This window comes from Alosa sapidissima, chromosome 16 (assembly GCF_018492685.1).
Source record: "Alosa sapidissima isolate fAloSap1 chromosome 16, fAloSap1.pri, whole genome shotgun sequence".
Lineage (NCBI taxonomy): Eukaryota > Metazoa > Chordata > Actinopteri > Clupeiformes > Clupeidae > Alosa > Alosa sapidissima.
Genome location: NC_055972.1, coordinates 15,854,948 through 15,874,906, shown reverse-complemented (window position 1 = coordinate 15,874,906; position 19,959 = coordinate 15,854,948). Strand labels below are relative to the sequence as shown.

Below are 19,959 nucleotides of genomic sequence, written 5' to 3'. Positions count from 1 at the left end.
TTAAGGTACAAAAAACTCTTTGGTGTTGTTTTAAAGTCTCACCTCAGTGCCTGGTCCACTGTCATCCCTGTGAAGTTGAAGAAACTTAGATACTCCTCTGCCACCATTTGGCTGAAGTCATTGCTGCAGAAGGTCATGAAAAAAGAGAGATCAGCACAATTCAACTGCAAGCTAAATCTAAACAAAGCATCCTCAACTACACACAGAGTTGAGTTGATGCCTTGAGCAAAACTGTGATGTCCAGTACAGTTTCAAGTAAGCTCTTGGGACAGTGTAACCAACAGAAGCCATGGATAGAAAGGCTTCAAACAGAACTGCCTCAGGACACTATTCCTTCTGGGTAGCTGGCATAATCTTGAATTAGACTTTTAGTACATGATGATGGATTTTAATAGATGATGGAGGATTTTCTACAGGGCTTTAAGATACAAAATAATAAAAAGCTAATCACAATATGTGCAGCTTTTCATTTTGTATCAGTTTTAACAAAGCACTGATTAACAAAGTAAAGTATCACAAGCAATGCCATAACAAAGCATTTCAGCTTTTTTTTCAGCTCACTCCAGGTAGATGTTCCTTCTATTCTCTTTGTCATTCACCACTTGCAAACTCGTACTTTTTGCCAAGGTGCCTGGCAACGTCGGACTTCCTGAAGCCGTCGAGCTTGTAGAGGCGCTTGGCCAGCCTCTTGGCTGCCTCCAGATCGGCCTTGTTCCCATTGGACAGGTTGTCTGGACTCCCCAGGGCGAGTCGCTCGGCCACCTCGGGGTCCGACTCCGGGATGTGAAGGCATGGCTTCTCTCTGTAGAGTGCAGACCACCAGATGTTTACGTTAGAAATGTAGACATAGTGTTAGTTTGTGTATAGGGACATAGGGATGCGAACTCTGCAGTTAGCGGGAGTTTTTGTGTATGTCTTGTAGGTCAGCACATATGAGAAAGGCATCTGTTTTTCACTATAGGTAGAAAATGTCCCAAATAGGCTTTTACAACAATTGAACTGAGAGAATATGAAGACTTGATCATCAGGTCTTGACGAGTCATGTGTTTTGACCCTTTGAAGGAGATGAAAGGACCAGCTATTGTTTGTCTTGAACCAGCTATTGTTTGACTTGTGTCTCCTGCCTCCAACTGTTCCAACATTTTGTTCAATAGCAGTTGCCAATACAGTTTTCCTGTGAATTTGAGAGATTCACAGGAATGAGGATAACAATGTGACGTAATGCAGTGTATCATGTTGCATTAGAGTGTTGTGATGAAGAATGACATAGGGGAGGAAAGAGAGTAAAGGATGCTAAAACTAAATATGGGCTCGAGGATACGGAATAGTAAGCAAACATGTTTGCTGTGTGAGAGCCTTGTTTTAGTGCCCAGTGTCATCCATGCCATATAGGACCTTACGCTACATCTGGTGAGTTTTGGCTTTATAGGACCTTACGCTACATCTGATAAATTTTCTTCTGCTGCTGCCCTGCATGACATGGAATTACTGAAAGTTGAATAGAAACATAAAAAACATGTCACTGATTGCTTCTGGTTTCTGTCAAGCTTTTACAGACTTTGGGTTGTCTTTTACAGTGCCAATCGGGACACTTGTAATCCACATTATATCATATCTATATACAACAGGAAAGAGGTGATACATTCCTCATACATGCATTCATATTCAATAGCAAGAATACAGTACAGCAAGAATATCTTGGGGCAGCCGTGGCCCACTGGTTAGCACTCTGGACTTATAACCGGAGGGTTGCCGGTTCGAGCCCCGACCATGTAGAGACCAAATGTCCCTCACGGGATCAAAAGAGTATATATACTTATACTTATAAAGTACAGCCAGAATATACAGTACAACTCTAGCCTAAAAGCATCACAGATAGCCAGGCATACTGCATAGGTATATTGATATTAATATTCAACCCAGAGTAGCATGAATAGATGGTGCTATATCCATCACACATCTCAGAGATATAATTCATTATAACCTTTTCACCTACAGCAGAAGCAATTGGTGCCTCGGGACCTGTCACACTTTTGGTAGTGTGGTTTGCTGTTGAGTGCAGTGTTCATACGTAACAGATGGGGGAGTTTATTTGTGCTCCACAACTGCCGTTTCCTTTCTCCAGGCTTATTATTTATGGCAGGCAACTATAAACATTTCTTTCTGTAACCCAAATAGGACCCCCTGCCAGAACTCTTTAGTTCCTATTTCAGGTTACACAGTAAGTTCTCTCTCACATCAGAAGACTGGAAAATAGTTAAAAAGTTATACTGATTGCAGTTATAATGTGAATCTGAGTTATCATTTGAATAATTCTTGAAAATGGTAATTAATGCAGATACAGAGTTACAGTACAGCATATATTAGTAAACACAGAAGAGTTATCACCTTGTCATCTGAAGTCAAACCTTCTCTAAGAATGATCCTGTCTGTCAGCGGAGGAAAGTAGAACAGCTGACATTCAATACTCACAGAGAGTATGCAAAGCTGCCTTTCCCATAAACAAAGTTCCAAATAGTCTTGCCAAGACAGAGTGCAGAAACTGCACAAGTGGAATGAGTCGGAAAGAACCAGGCCTACCTCACAAACAACATGGCCAGTTCTTTAATAGACTGAACACCGGTCTTGTTTGTCCACTTCTCTCCTCACCGGCATTCCTTCAGGTGCGTAGACAACACATGAATCCACAACCCTAAACACCCCTCACTATTACCCGCATGGTTTGCTCCAAAAGGACCTCTCATTAGTCACCTCTTTCCCAACTGGATAGTCCAACTCAGAGGAGGAGGGAAAGGAGGCAGGGAGAGTTTCAAAGGGGGCTGGTTTGTTTATTCTTAAAACAATGGCTTTGTGCTCCTCTCTTTCAACAGAAGGAAAATGGACAGGGAAAGAAAAGAACTTTCCATCCGGGTTCCGAGGGTAGACACGAACATTCCTCTACAGTTAGCCATGCCGAGGGAGTGTCAGACGCAAGTTTCCTCCAGTTTTCCGTCCTTTTCAAAGAGCCTGTTAGATTCAGCATACCCAGTGAGCAAAGTCCAACCCAAGGAGCAGAAGGCAGTTCACAAGTTCAGTCACCACTACTGCTGAGTGAAAACAAGTATTTTGTAGCTATTCACAAGAGTGTAGACAGAATAACATCCACGCCCTTTCAAGGGACTGGCTGAAAAGCCAGAACAAGAACTACCACATAGTAATGCTCCAATGGGTCAATGACGAGACCATGATGCTAGCAGTGGGTAAATAGATGGAATCTTCATTTGTATACAGGCATTTTAGACAAAGGTGCCATGGTTACTGAGGAATGCATCACACCTCTAGGGTGTCACCATCAAGAGAGAGAAAGAGAGACACAGACACACACAAGGCAGGAATGACTCCACTAATACCTAAGGACACCCAGTACAGGTGACGATAGTGAGGCTGCCTCTTACCAGCAACATTTCCCTCCAAGGGTAAAAAACACACACAGGCCAAATGATGCTTAAGCTTGAGTGAGTCATCTATTTAATTGAACCGAGGATTCAGAGATTTGGGCAGTCTTTGCCCAAGGATAGAGACTCTTCAGAGACTTCTGGAAGAAAATGTCCAGGGGAGCCTTTTCCAAGCTGAAAAGTATTACTACAGCTGAGAAGAGATTGACCACTGAGGAATGTGCTACTTCAGTACACAGATATGTGGGATTCTGTTATCATTGCTCATTCCTTCAGCTCAACCTAGGCCCGGGGATTGCCCTTTATAAAAGCACCAGTGAGTCATGCCCATCCCCTAAGTCCAGCGTGAGTACTGATCTTATAATGCTCTCACAGTAAGTAACCTGTTTAACCTGGGCATTTTGGAAGACATTGTGAGCATGCAATGTCTTAACCACACTTTCCTTACAGCAGATAGGTTTCCTCCATTACACTTACACTCTGTAATGCTGATGCCATTATATCTGATGAGATATAGTAATGTAGTAGATAGAGGTTGGTAGTTTGTGAGGCATAATAGTAGTCTATTTTGCCAGCCTATAAACCGACTAGTTACCCAGAGCACAACAGGTGAGGTCGATGCTCCTGGTACTCACCTGTATGTTGCTGGATAGGGAGCGTACAGGTAGCTGTCCTCCAAAGCCCCACCCCCCCAGCATAGCACATAGCGGGCCATGTCAGCAGGGCCCTGCCCCCCTCACCCCCGCCCCGCAACCGGTGCAGTGTACAATCCGCGCCGAGCCACCTCGTCCTGCCGTCTCTCCTTCCTCATGGACCCCCACCCTGCGACCCCCCTGGCTTCTGCCCCGGTCCAGCTGGGCCCCCCTCCCGGCAGCTCCGCTCGGTCCTTCAGGAGCACTGCGCCGCATTTCACCGCATGTTTCAGAGGACAGCGCCGTCTGCCTTGTGCCTCTCTGCTCCTTTGCACTCCTTGGGTGGCCTACTAATCTCCTGACAGGACTTCTGCACTCCGTGTAGAATCCCTCTCTCCTGCTTTCTCTCCCTCTATCTCACTCTTCTTTCTCTCTCTCTCTCTCTTACTCCCTCCTTTTTGAAGGGCTATCTATCGTTCGAAGCAACTTTCTAAGCTCCTTTGCCTGAAGTTGGAGCAGAAGAAGGTCCTTGCAGGTCTGTGTTGTCCCCAGTCTCTGTGTTTGTCAGTATGTCTCAGCGTCTGTACATCTGTGCTCTGCTCCCTCTCTGTTTGTGTACATCTGACTCTTTCTCTCTTTCTCTCTCTCTCTCTCTCTCTCTCTCTCTCTCTGAGCAGCTCGCCAGCCAGGCTATTTTCTACTGCTGGGATACGGTATGCATTTCCTCTCACTGTGTCAATCCCCCCCCTTTCTTCCCTCTCCCTCTTCCTCTCTTTGTCTGTTTCTTTTACCTTGGCCTTCCCTTGCACTCCTCCTCCTCTGGCATTGTTCAGTCTCTTTCTCTCTACTCTTGGAGATTTGAAAATGAGAACTCTACCGGGACATTGGAAAGCAAATCAGACACTTCAGGGGATAAGATTAAAGCTTAAGCCAATGCCCATTTGCCTTTGCTGTTTAGCTATGAGATTTTCAATGAAATGCTCATATTTGTTTCTTCAACTACACTGCAACTACTTATTTTATGCAATTTTTTTTTCGGTAACACTTTACTTGACGGGTGAGTTCATAACACTCTCATAGCAGCTGTCATAAACTGCACATAAAGCATTCATGACTGTTTCATGAGACATGACTCAACATTCATACCAAACCTTTCATGAATGTGGAAGACAGAACGACGACAGCTTGTCAAAATAAAAGTCCAACATCGTATTTGTGTAACCTGGATACCATTAATTTAATCTCTCCAGCCTTTGTAAATACTGTACTTTGTAAATAATTCTCATGAAACAGTCATGAATGCTTTATGTGCAGTTTATGACAGTTGCTATGAATGTGTTATGAACTCACCCGTCAAGTAAAGTGTTACCTATTTTTCATGACTACTTCATGATACAGTAGGTATACTATGCCATATAACCTAATGTTCTAATCATTATTCAAACTGTTTGATCTACTATCAAGGACTCATCAGCATTATCTCAAGCCTGTAGAGTAGAATGTGGAAGTCTATGTACAGTAGATGTCACAGGGACCAAGTCCATGTAGATGTCATATAGGACCAAGTATGTCTGGCTGAAGTCCAGATCTGATTGGCTGCTTAACAGGAAGAGGAATGTGCTGAAGGAACCAGGTGTCAGAGCAGCAGGGGGTGGAGTTGCAGAGCCACAGACTGGAAACAGTCAACAGCCAAAAGCCATTAGAAGGACTTAGCATATAGTTCTCAAACACTGGAAACAATTACAAATAGGAATGGCAGTTAAATAATGGCAAAGTCATGTTGACACATGAAGCCACCACACCAATATGTAAAGACATTAGCAATCTCACTTTTGGGAAACTGTGCACTTTTGGGACACTGTTATTCACACAAAATGTTTATCAACACTAGTACGCAAAGACAAGCTGCAGACAAAGGATTTTTCAGAACCAAAACAGTCCCAGATCTTGAATGAAAACAATCTCAGCCTCCATTCCCAGGACACAGAAACTGGCAATGCTCAAGGTGACTCTCTACTGCCCCCTAGTGGAGTATCTGAAACTCCATGAAATACACAAATGTCCTAACAACAGTTTGCATTGCATTTCAACAGTGGTTTGAGTGGTTTGAATCCTAAATAACTTAATCCACCCAAATGAGTCACACAAGTAGCACACACGCATAGATTCATAATTTGGGAAGCCGCAAAAACCTGACACCAGAATGACAAATTTGTCATCTTGACAATAAATGCTTGAGGAGTTAATATCTAAGCCAGGAAAGGAAGCAACCACTTCACACAGTGGAGATCATTATGGACCCCACTAGTTTGCAGAAAAGAGAAACACACAGAGAGGAAAGAGCAGTAAACGGTGGAAATATTCTAACTGGTGCAAGGAAAGTACATGAAGCGTGTCGGGTGGATTTGCTCCATTATTGAGTAATGGGAAGTCCATTATTACCATCTGCTTCACTGTCAAACATCTGCCTCGGCCGGATTAAAGTCTTTCACACAGACACACGAAAGCACTGCAGGCACTTAGCATTTTGCAGTGTGCGTGTGTGTGTGTGTGTGTGTGTGTGTGTGTGTGAGAGAGAGAGAGAGAAAGAGGACATGGTTATTGACATTATCCTCTCTACATGTAAAGAGAGTGTAACTGTATACTGTAGGAGGTTCCCATGCAACACCTATTATTTGTGTATAGTAATGTGAGTTAAGAATGTCAAAAAGACCAATAGAAGGTCAGTACAAAATAAAGTAGAAAATGTATATAAAATGCCTTTAAAAGTGTACCTACCATGTGTTCATGAAAGTGCTGGGTATAGACTAGTATGTGTGTGTGTGTATTTGTGTGTGTGTGTAATGTGTATGTGTGACTGAGTTTGTAATGTGTTTATGTGTGTATATGCAGTGTCTGTGTAAATTATATAAAACATTTTCTTCACAATAACACAAAGATGGCTTTTATTTTTGACACAGTGTACAGTAGGTACAAGGGATGTAACGGTATGACAATTTAACCTCACGGTTATAGTGACCAAAATTATTACGGTTTACAGTATTATCACGGTATTTCTAAAAGTGTGTTCAATATGTTCAAAAAGCACTGATAGGCCTACACAAGCTGAAATAGTTCCAAAAAGTGTCACTTTCACCGTTCACTTTTTTCTTGGTCATGTTTAATGGGCTATGTGCTTATAGCTTAACTTACCCTATCATAACTTGGAGTTTGCTATTTCTGTTATTTGGATCCAATGAGTGAGACCAAAGTAAGCGTTCAAAATAAAACTTTAGGCTACTGTATTCTCCTGATAACGTGAGTGGAATTGATTTAATGTGGACGCGAACATAAAGAGACCCAGTGTGGCTACATGATACAGTGCACATTTTGCGGTGTATATGTTCCGCCTTTTAAAATCAGGTGTAGCCTAATCCGAATCATAGTTCAAACCATCAATTAGACTCATTAGAATCAAACAGAATCAGTAGTGTACCAATTTTGTTTCATTGTACCAGGCCTACTGTATGTCAAAAGCAGGCTCGGATGAAGCTGGGAAGGATTAAACACACGGTTTCCACACCGCGGTAATCAACCGTGATAATTATGATATTTGAAAAGAAAACGGTAATTGTTATCGTCAACATTGTTATCGCGGTTTACCATTATTCCGGTAATCGTTACATCCCCAGTAGGTACAGTGATTTGTGTGTAGTGTGATACGTATACATTTCTGTATGTGCAGCGTCCATCACACTGACCTGAGTGCAGAGTCCAGGTTGTCATCGGACATGGGTGTGTTCATGGCGCTGGTGGTGGTGTCGTCCTCTGATCCACTGCCCGCCTCTTCTTTGAAGGGTGCCAGCGTTGGGTCCGAGCCCCCAGTCCGGTCCGACAGGCTCAGGGCCTCAGCCCGGGCCAGTGGGGCAAAGCCGAGCTCAGCGATCTGCCGCGCGCTGACACAGATCTGGCTCTGGATCTCCGGCGTGAGGGTCGGCAGGTCAAAGGTGAAGACGGGCGGGACGCTGGGGGTCATGTCGTCACTGTCCAGGCTGCTGTAGGACGTGCCTTTGGCACGGTGTGACTCCATGATGCTCTCAAAGTGACGGCTGAAGGTGTCCAGGCCCTCAGCCGAGATACGACGTGGGTTGCCCATGGTGACGGGGGACTTAAGGGTTGATTGGTTGTCGGCATGGCTGTCTGAAGGGCTGTGCGAGTGAAGACACAGGGTATACATACACATTCAGGGTACACATTACCACTCTGAATCAAAGTACAGTATTTTCAGGAAAATGCTGTGACTGTATATGGCTTTGGAAGGCCAAAAACACCTTGCTGAGACAACAAAGACTGGAATTTAGGTTTTGAATTACAGATACATATGGGTAGCACGACATATTCATGTGTTTGTGTGAATGTGCCGTTGTTTTACTGTGGTTATGTATTTTGTATACACAATATGCACTTTTACATCGCAGTATACTTTGTGAATGTGTGGAGTGTCAAGACACAGGCAATATAGGTTTCTTTAAAGGAATATAGGTTTCTTTAAAGGAATGCAATTATCATGAATACAGCCCTAAGGATAAAAAAGTGTGTGTTTGTGTGTGTATATGTGTGTGTGTGTGTGTGTGTGTGTGTGTGTGTATGTGTGTGTATATGTGCATCCACAGCGACAGTCCCCTCACCCTTTGAGCAGACGGGTGAGCAGCTCATCCTCCTCGTGTGGCCGCGTGGTCACCTGCCTCTTCCTGTCCCCCAGCATCCGGACGGTGGCCCAGCTGACCACTCCCTCCTCGTCCTCCACCAGTCGCTCCACCCTGGCCCGCGTCCCCCTCCAGCCGCGCCCCAGGTTGCCACGCCCACTCCCGCTCCGCTCACTCCCGAACGCCGAGTCGTCGTCGTCGTCGCCGCCGCCGGCCCCCTCCACCGCCCCTTCCTCGTCCTCCTCGTGCTCGGCCTGCATGACCTCGTCCAGGTCCGTCTCGCGATAGCAGCGCATGGGCACGGCATCCAGGTCCGTCTCCGAGTACTTGATGGTGCGGCGGATGATGCCCATGCGCGGCGAGGTGCCCGGCGACGCGTGGCGGGAGGACGTCGGCGTCTCGGCCACCAGCTCCACCTCCACATGCTGCACCTCGTGGTAGCTCAGCCGCTGGAGCTCGTCCCTCTTCAGGCCCAGGGCCTTGCGGCTCCGCTGAGGCTTCCTTGGCAGCGAGGACGGAGAGGACGTTGTGGCGGGCTTACCGGGGCGGCCACTAGAGGGCGCAGTGGAGGCACCAGAAGGGTCTGACGTAATCCAGGTTATAAAGGGGTGAGCAAGAAAAAGAAAAGAAGGTTTAGAAGTGTGACTTGTGTGTGAGTTGTACATTACATGGATATTTGAATACATTTGTTCAGCAAAAAGACGAACTTAGGAAATACAAAGTGCTTTCAGTTCTTTGATAATCAGTTAATCAAATAATCAATGACTTGATATGACTCCAGTTTAATTAACAAGGTTTTATGGATGTTTTGAGGTGAAGTAAGTGGCATGGAAGTATTTGATTATGTGTTGATTTGTCTCCTTGTGGCTAAGCACTTCCTCAATAAACTATGAATGGAGGGGAGGGTTAAGCAGGCAAGGCAGATGGACACTAGCCTAATTATTTATGGATAAAGCGTGTAGTCACATCGATCTAATCTATGCTGACCAGAGGGAAAATAGCTAAAGCTGACAAAAACAACAACAACCATATGTAGCTCAACAGTGACTCACAACGTCAGTGAATCTGGGCAACCATGCCTGAGTGGTTCTATCCCTACAGATAATTGGATTACACGTGCATTTTAAAGCCAATGGCTTGTTTGTGAGGGGAGGACGATGAAAGCATGAGATAAGCAGCAGTGAATGGGGGAGCCAGGATCTGGTGTAATTATATAGGGGGCAGGGGGAGAACACGCCTGGGATACAACAGGAGATGAGTCGGTGGGTTTTACCTTTGGTTCCATGTTCGTCTTGAGTGGGCGCTCCAAACAGGAACTCCCATTTGGCACGAGCTATCTTCTGAGATCGCACGGAAGACCCCAAATCAGACGAGCCTTCAGACTGGTACAGAATAGTACAGAGCACAATAACATAGCACAAGTTTAGATTCACATGGCTTACCATGACAAGAGTGAATTTGCATGTGAATAGAATGACAAGTAGCACAGCTAACACATATCACCCAGATATATCTATAAGTATAAGTATATATACTCTTTTGATCCCGTGAGGGAAATTTGGTCTCTGCATTTAACCCAATCCGTGAATTAGTGAAACACAGCACACAGTGAGGTGAAGCACACACTAATCCTGGTGAGCTGCCTGCTTCAACGGGGAGCAGTGAGGGGTTAGGTGCCTTGCTCAAGGGCACTTCAGCCGTGGCCCACTGGTCGGGGCTCGAACCGGCAACCCTCAGGTTACAAGTCCAGAGTGCTAACCAGTGGGCCACGACTGTACAGACTGTACAGTGGGCCACTTCCCGTACAGAGAGAAATTATATTGGTTAGTGGGTGCAGAACCGAGCAGGTGAACCTAAGAAACACACACACACACACACACACACACACACAGTATACTGACTGCAGACAAACACCCTCAGGTGAACTCCAGGGGCGTAATGGGATTTGCTGGGCCCCCTCACCTGCGCCCCAGCAGTGTTGTTTCCACTGTCGCTGCCCTGGCTGGACGACTCTGTGGAGAGGCAGTCTCTCTCCGGCTGCGAGCTGCTGTCCCCGAGGCTTCCTGTCACCCCGCTGGAGCTTTTGGATAAGCCTGGAGTGCCACCACCTCCACCACCACCACCACCTCCTCCTCCTCGTTCCGTATCTGGTATGTCTCTTCTCCGCTTCTCCTCCTCTCGGGAGGAGGCGAGCGGAGGCGTCCCGGCAGCAGGAGGCTGGCCGGATCTCTCTAGCTCCCTCATCTGCCTCTCCTCTCTCCAGCGCTGCAGCTGGGAGGTCCAGCTGACGGGGGTCTCGCTGGCATGCTGCCCCGCGTAGTAGCCCCTGCGCTGGGTCTCCGGGCTGCTGTCCCGTGGCTGCGGGTTGAAGCGCGTGGCGGGCGGCTGCTGCTGCCGGCGATCCGAGGCGCCAGGGGACCAGCCGTCGCCGGTGTACTGGGGCGGCTGGTGCCGGTGAGGCGTGGGGCTGGCCTTGCCCGCTGACTCGCCCATCTCAAGCCGGGGGTCCCTGATGGGGGACGGCGTCATGTCCAGCCGATGCTGCGCCAGCCTGGCCGGGGACGGGGTGGCGCCGCTCCTGTAGGGCGGCAGCGGCGAGGAGTGTCCCGACTGAGACGCGCTCCGCACGGGCTCCCGCTCGGCCGCCCAGTGGTGGTCCCCCTGCTGCCCACAGGGCAGGCTGACGTCAGAGTGGGACTGCGCCGGGGAGCCCAGGCCTTGCAGGCCGGGGTAGACTTGCGACTCCCTCGAGAGGCTGCCGGACCTGGGGCTGTCCGAGCGGTTGGTGTCCTCCCCGCTGGACGGCGCGGGCGATGGGCTCCTCCGCTCCATGAAGATGGTGGACAGCTTGGAGGCCTCCTCGGCCAGCTTGCGCGCCAGGTCGGGGCTGGTGGATGGCGAGACGCTCCTCTGCCCGCTCAGGTGATTCGCGCCCTCGTCAGTGCCAGCTTTGCTGCTTTTGGAGGCATCCAGGTTGAAATTAACCCGGTGTGAGGAGCGAGGGCTGTCGGCTGGTTGGTGATTGGACTTCTGGTGGTGGTGATCGGGGGCTTTGGTGACCGTCATGGCTGGTATCTCGTGCTGGATGGCAGTTGGCTTGCACGACGGCAGAGCGGGGCCATGTTTGTACGGCAGCTTGGGGCTGTCTTCACCGTGCCACTGCCGCTGGTGGTTGGGAGCTCCATAGGCATGGGGCCGTCCACTCGGGGGGAACATGGTGTAGTGGTTCTGCCTGACGTGGGAGGAGAGGTGCTCAGTGGCCGGGCTCCTGGGCAGCCCGTAGGCTGAGTGGTTCCGGTCCAGGTCCACCAGGTGGGTGTTGGTGGGCAGGGTGCAGGAGCCTCGGACCGGCAGGACCGGAGACCCACCCCAGGAGCGGGAGCGGGACTGGTCGTGGGGCAGTTGGTCCTGGCGGTGGGGGTACGGGTGGTGGTTGTGCACCTCCAGGCGACGGCGTATCTGCGGGGAGCCGAACTCCTCCAGCGCGCGGTAGGTGGCCTCGCGTGCAATGGAGTCCAGGGTGGCGCGCCGGAGGTTCAGCGAGTGCCTCTGAGCGGACGTGAGCTTGGACCCAGAGCCGCCCAGCGACTCCCAGCTGCTGAACTGCACCGGGTCACTGAGCCTCTTCCGCGTGAGGCCGGCCAAACGCTCCTCCTCTTCCTCCAGGGCCCGGTTAAAGGGGTTCTCTGGCTCGCTCTGGCACAGGGAACTGTGCGAGCCATCTGCCGACGTCTGGACGCTCCCCTTCTCGATGTAGCTGAAGGTGACCACCGATCTCCTGCCATCTCCTCCGACCTCCCTGCCGCCGGGCGCGCCGTAGTAGGAGCGTCGGCCCACGTTGGGCGTCGGCGGTGCTGTGTACCTCCCCGAGACGTGGTTCTCCCGGCAGCAGAAAGGCTCGCTCTCCGCGGAGTGAGCGCGCATCAGAATGCCATTCTGGCCCGACAGCAGGTGGCCGAGCCCATCGCAGGGCAGGCTCTGTCGGTGTGGCCCCCCGCCACGACCCTGCTCATACCCTATGGGCCCCAGATGAAAGTTCACCGAATGACGCGAGGAGGAGAGGCTTTGGTTGCTGCCCCCGCCTTTATGCAACGTCCCAGGGGAGACAGCGGGACTATGGCTATGACTATGGTGGGGGGACGTCCGCTGGGACTGCGGGAGCATGTCCGGCCCCTGGAGCATTAAGGGGTCCAGCCCTTCTCCGTCCCGCACCTCCACGTACACGTGGTAGACCTTGCCCGACTGAGACATGATCCTCGAGAAGGCACTGCTCTCTGTCACACCTAAATTCTGTCCGTGTTTTTTGGTGTTCCTGCTCAACACCTCCCAGAGCAATGGCTACTGCTACTGCAGTCCTCTGTGTCGACAACTGGACTGCAGGAGAACAGCAATGAAGATTTGACGAGGTTCCGAGCTCATCTTCAACACAGGCTGTTAGAGGGAGAAACAGACTGTAAGACACAGACATGCGTGTGTACAGCTGACTAGACTAGTGTCTGGACACCCTTCAGTACACTTAGTAGATTTCACCATCACAAACTACACTGCAGCAAAACACACTGCATGTGGTACATCTTAGAGCTAGGAGGATAAAGTACGCCACAGTGCACTATGCTACTGTATATGATGCCAAGGGACTGCTGCCAATAAAGACTGAATTTGGACATGTCATGTAAGTATTAAATGGGTACCACACTCTGAAAAAAAGAAACATCCTCAAAGAGTATAACCCCATTTTAGCCTGCAGCTATGAAACAAACTGCTACCATGCTGACCACTTTAAAAAGGCTTACTGTAAGATATCAACCAGATAAAAGTGTGGCGATAACTAAAGTGGAGGGGTTGAGTTTCAGAGTCGACTGCAGCAAGGTCCTCTGGGTAATGTCCTACTGTGGAGGAGCTAAATGTGCTTGTGGCTAATTAAAAGCCTGGGATCCACTGCCACATGCGGTGCATCTTAGTGGAGGATGCTGGCTGACCATCAAAAGTCTGAGACGGGCCTCCTGCAACAGTGATCGCTGGGGACACACATCCAGATAAGGGCTTTCGCTTTCAGGCTCAGCCATGTGTGTGTCTGCACATGTATGAGGTCTGATCAGTATGTGTGTGTGTGTGTGTTTGTCTGTGTGTGTGTGTGTGTGTGTGTGTGTGTGTGTGTGTGTGTGTGTGTGTAGTCCTAACACAATTATAGGAAGTGCCTGGTTTGCATAGTTGTTCTCTTCCTCTCTCTCTCACTTTCTTCCAACCGCCCCACCCCCCCCACACACACACACACTCACACATAATCACATGCACACACACACACACACACACACACAGTCATACTACAATGAATTTGTCCAGAAAAAAAGTTGCTGGCGATTTACGGTATGTATGATGTGTCCATTTGACTGAGCATGATGCAGTTAACAGATTAAGCAAACGCGTCTCCCTCTGGCCTCTTGTCCAAACACTGATGTATTTCAAGATCAGGATTTAGCAGGAGTGCTAACAACACACAGAAAGAGACTCAGACCATCAAACAGTGTGTGACTGTGAACATAATCTTGGACATATTGTACACTACAGACATTATAACACACAGTGCTACACATCCTATATCACTTATAGTGTTATGTCTTTAAAACACAATATTTAATTTGAAAGAAATAGCCTTTCTGTTCTATTCTCTATTTCTGTAAAGGAATACCCGTTTGAGACTTTGGGGGAAAAGTTGAAGGCATAAGATACCAACCAGTACCAATATTAGCAAGAATCTTTTATTTTAAAAGTAATGGCCACACTCAATAGCTTTCAGCAAAAGAGTCACTATGGAAACTGTACTTTCAACAAACTTTCCCATGCAGGATTGTCTAGGAACCAGTGAGTTGGCAGGCACTGTGTGCCCCACACATGTTAGGTCTGCTATAAATAGTCACTTTAGAAGCTTCTTGTTTGGTGGAACAATTCATGGCCACACATTTGGCTGTAGGGCAAAACACATTTTCTTTGAATTTTCATAGTCAAAAGAATCAATTATTCAAAGTCACAACACATATTTTTGATTACAAAAGGTTAAAGGTTAAAGGTTAACTCATGCATGTGGTATAAATTAAGATGATTGAGGGAATACCACACAGATTATAAAAACTATGACAATAGACAACACACAAATTCAGTACAATGAATGCATTTGTTGTTTTAATCATGTTGGAGCAAGTTAGTATTAAATTCCCAAGGAATTCCCAAAAAATGTTACCCTCAAACAGTTAGAGCCTATTCTAGAACAATTATCATCCACCACCATAATCAATGGAACTTGCTGCTCTGGATGTGGTGGATACACAAGACCCAGCACACATTCGAAAAAATAACACCAGCCTTCTAAAACAATTTTTTACACTCTGCAAACGGAATGCTTCAGTTGCTCACCCCCGATGTAGCTGCAAGGCTCTGTCAAACATGTCTGAGTGTAAGATAAATGAAAACATACAAAGATGGTTTCAAACATACTCTATTTCGTACTCTAGGATACTCATAACATAAATCTATACGTTCATGCTGTCTTCTCAACCCCTCGTTTCAAAACGTAGTCCAAACATCCATAAACTCAGACACACACAAAACACAAACACACAGACAGAAAGACAGACAGACACACACACAGACACACGCACAGACACACACATGCACGCACGCACACACACACACACACACACACACACACACACACACTTGCTTTTCTCTTCAATACAGACATAAATATGCATAAACACACAGCCCTATATACTTAGACATGAAGCCTACACTGATGCTCTGCCCACACACACACACATACACACACACACTGCACAGCTGGGTAGCAGCTGAGAGGGTGCGGAGGCAGTGGTGTTGTGGCCACCCCTCTCTGAATGTGGGGTTATATGAGGCCAAGGCTAAAACACACACACACACACAAGCTGCATGCACAAGCAAACATTTACTGCATCCACATGTACAATAAAAAATCCTTGCACATGCCTTCAATAATATATAAGTGGATCAATGTATATGGCATAGAACAAACAAGTATGAACAGACACACACACACACACACACACACACACACACACACACACACACACACACACAGACTCACGCACACACACACACACAATTAAATGAATCATACATAACTGTTAGCTTTTTTGTTTTAGTAAACACTTTGTGATACTCTATACTCCAAGACTCAATTAATGAATCAACAATTTCCTGTTTTCAATTGGCAAGATGCCAGGCTGAAGCACATCAGATGTTCATGACGTACTGGACAATGTAAACACGCACACACATGCAAACACACACACACATACAAAATGCATTACAGTACATTCACTGATTAGCTTGGGGAGCTATTTATTTTTGTAACAACTTCCTCCAGTTTTTCTGTCAATCCAGTTCTATGTGTGTGTGTTGAAAATAATATCATGTGTATATGTGTAATATGTAATAATATAATGTGTGTGTGTGTGTGTGTGTGTGTGTGTGTGTGTGTGTGTCACCCCCTCAACCCCTCGTTTCAAAACGTAGTCCAAACATCCATAAACTCAGACACACACAAATCATAAACACACAGACAGAGACAGACAGACACACACACACACGCACGCACGCACGCACGCACACACACACACACACACACACACACACACACACACACACACACAAACACACACCAAGGTAATAGAGAACCACCTGAAACCAAAACCAAGACTGCAGATCAAATTCCCCATCTGAATGTGTAATGCCCAGTCCAGAATACTGACTAGATCATGGAAGCCACCAAGAGCCCCAGTGGAATATTTAAGGGAATTGGCTATTCTTAATTACAATAATAATTGGAGCTCTGAACAAAAGGACTAAAGATGCCAGTGACAACAACTAATTAGGTCTATCAAAGGAAAGTAAGGCCACCCACATAATGCAATTAAGCAGGATTCACCGCGATTCTGGCATTCCAATAACACTTATTTCTCAAACAAACTGATATTTATAATGTTTATGGGCTGTTTCTTTTATTTCAGTAACTCTAGTGGAATTTCTAGCCCATTTTGAATATCTCTAACAAAAAAAGAAACTGTGTCTATGTCCCTCTGAACATGAAATCACTCTCACAGCCACAGGATTCTAATGAATCTATATCTGTATGGCTTCATAATTCACATATACTGTATTCAAGACCTAAATGATTCTCAGATGATATTCACCAATCGACAGGCAAGTATCCAGCAGGTAAATACTGTACATCTTGACCTAAAAACAATTCAACTTGGATAACTTAGAAAGGATAACTTTGACTCATAACTTATCAAGTCATCAACATGCTGGTTTCATAACTCAACAAAGCAATCTTCATTCAAAGCACACACAAGGTTTGACACTTGCAGTAGCTACACTTCCGCCTTTGCACTATTAAGCTGGGCATTTAGACCTACTTTTTCTGTACACTGGCTAATAGGATTCCCCCACCCCACCCCCTCTCTCTCCCTCCACCATCACCGTGCCACAAGAAACTGACACACACGCAAACACACACATATGTGTGTGCATGCGCATACTCCCACTCACTCTCTCTCTTCCTCTCTCTCACTCACGCACACACATACACACACACACACACAAACAAACTACTTCTGTATTACCTTGGGCTTCTCTGTTATCGTTCATCATTTGAGCATCCTGATATACAACAGCAGAGGCAGCAACCTCTTCTCTCAGCCTGTCACGTTACACACACATACACACGCAGTCTCTCACCCACAGAGAGACATACAAATTCTTATCTTTTCTCTGTATCTCTCTGTCTCTCTCCCTACCACCCAGACCACAGCCTGGCTTGCCGGTTCATCGTACTGGATTTACGCCTCCTACACGACTTAGAGAGTCTTCTCCACCCTCCTCCACCCTCCCTCCCTGCCTGCCCCTCCTCCCCTGCAGACCTGCCTAAACCCAGCAGGGCTCTATCTTTTCCGGCCAGCCAGTCACTTCCTCAAGGCCCTCCTCCCAGATCACTTTCTCAGCCAATCAGGTGGCCCAGTTGGATCCTTAACACCCAGCCCTCCTTGAGTACAGTACAGTAAAGTAGTGTTTAGCACACTGACAGATGGTGCAGGGCGGTTCAATTCAAAGTGCAGGAGGAAGTAATAAGGTCACAGGGCACAACCCCAGTAGCACTACAAGGGGTGGAGTTTTAGCCTGGTGAACTGTCAAATAAAAGATGACCTCCTACTCAATTACCTGATGTGAATGATAATATCTGATCTTCCCGCCGAGGCAAGACTACATGTTTTCATTGTTTGCTCGGCAGCACCTTCTGGAAGTGACAGCTAAGCCAGTGAAGGGCCACTCAGCGCTGGGCGTCTTAAGACATCCACTGCTCCATCCTTTTCAACTCCATATGCCTAGTGCAAGTTAGTGGAGGCTTCAGCCACAAACAGACACACACAGGCACTCCCCTGCACTCCTCACACACACACACACACACACACACACACACACACACACACATACATACTGTACACACACACACACACACACACACACATAGTGCATTCATATTCTGGCATCAGTCCCATGAACATAACCAAGAGATAGGATTGCTGTTGCGTGTCGCCCTTTGTTTTCAAACAGTTGATAAGGGGGTAAAATCCAATGAAATCCTGGATTCCCCCTGTAAAGAGGGCTCTTACAAACAGACATCTTAAGTGATTTAAGCAGCTTTTCTTTCATCTGAAAATGGTTTGGTGACTATAATAAGGTTAATGCAACACATTCATGCAACCTCATTTGGATTTGAGAATTGCAAAAGGGTGTCACCGTTGCATTCCTCATGAAGTGGGGGAAAAAAAAAACTCCATAAATTAAAAACTGCTGACTCATCATAAACCAACAGTCTCTGTGGTTAAGCAACCATGAAGACCAATCTGCCGCAGAATTCATTTGACTCAACGTTACTGGTAAGAAAAAATATACATGTTTACCAAGAGAGGGGCAGTATTACTGCAAGAAGCTACAAAGGAACGTGGATCAATGACTCATGTCTTCAGCTAAGTGCCAGACACAGTCTGATCAGCCGTATGCTGGAGAATGGTGCACTGCACTCTGCTACTGGAACAATTCATTCTGAGAGGCAATGCAGTACCAGGCAGATCTGCAGAGGTGGTAAAAAAGTGTGTGGTCGTAAACTACATACCTCTTTTATGCTGCTTCACAGTGTGTGTGCATGTGTGTGTGTGTGTGTGTGTGTGTGTGTGTGTGTGTGTCTGTGTGTGTGTGTGTGTGTATGTAGAACACTTTGAGATCTTAATCTTAAAACACAATTCAGCATTATATTTCCTCACATCAGTCTATATACCAGCATGCACCAGTTCTGCACAGTAGTTAGTTTATGTGATACATGTGACAGAATGTATGCATGCTGTATTTTTGTGCATAACAATTCAAATCATTTTGATGTTGGGCATTTCATAGGAGCCACTCATATCCTGTCAGTAAGTCATCCCTCTATGACTGTGCCTTCATATTGTACTCTACAGATATCATTGAATGTTTCCTACTGTAGGCTACTCAATACCAACATACAGTATAATAGCATGTTAATTAAAATCCTTTTACAATGGCTGAGGAAAGAGAGGGGAGGGCCAAGACAAACCAGAGATTATCTTACTGTACTGTAAGCACCAGTGGGATCTTAGTGTCTATTGGAGGGGCAGCACATAGCTCTGTGTGTGCCTCATAAAAAGTGACTGAACAAAAATTACATTTTCCAAACATCTAATGTCAGATATATTCAGATGTTATTTATTGTAGCTATGGTCACCTATCTCACACGACCAACAATACAAACTAATCATTGAACATAAACTGCTACACACTACAGGTGCCTGGAGAACAACCATGCTGTGTTACTGCTTTGCTATTTCCCACGTTTTAAAGTCTGCTTTTAAGTGTGGCATCATCTTCAAATTCATTCTGATGATACCTGGCCAGCAAGGCTATGCAAGGTGTACAATAGTGCTGTGGTCTGCGATAGACCACCCCATGACAATGTAAGCAAAAACATTCACAGCACAACTTCTATCAACTACTTCACTTACAGTACATCATCACCAGTGAGCATGCAAACAAGCTTTCATCAGTGACTGCTATGCTACTGTTGTTTGGCATACCCTTTAGGTAGTTTTAGACCAG

The 19,959-nt window shown here is 46.8% G+C and overlaps 1 protein-coding gene across 1 annotated transcript in view; it reads right to left on the bottom strand.

Moving 5' to 3' along the window:
* psda (pleckstrin and Sec7 domain containing a) overlaps positions 1-13,160 on the bottom strand; it is a 29,264-nt gene extending 16,104 nt beyond the window's left edge. The window contains exons 1-6 of the mRNA XM_042066203.1: positions 10,714-13,160; positions 10,025-10,133; positions 8,734-9,334; positions 7,807-8,253; positions 617-802; positions 43-123 (exon numbers count right to left, since the gene is read on the bottom strand). Coding sequence (XP_041922137.1) covers positions 43-123; positions 617-802; positions 7,807-8,253; positions 8,734-9,334; positions 10,025-10,133; positions 10,714-13,002 — 3,713 coding nt within the window. The 5' untranslated portion in view covers positions 13,003-13,160. The remainder of the gene's footprint in view (positions 1-42; positions 124-616; positions 803-7,806; positions 8,254-8,733; positions 9,335-10,024; positions 10,134-10,713) is intronic.
* Between the last annotated feature and the right edge of the window lie 6,799 nt (positions 13,161-19,959).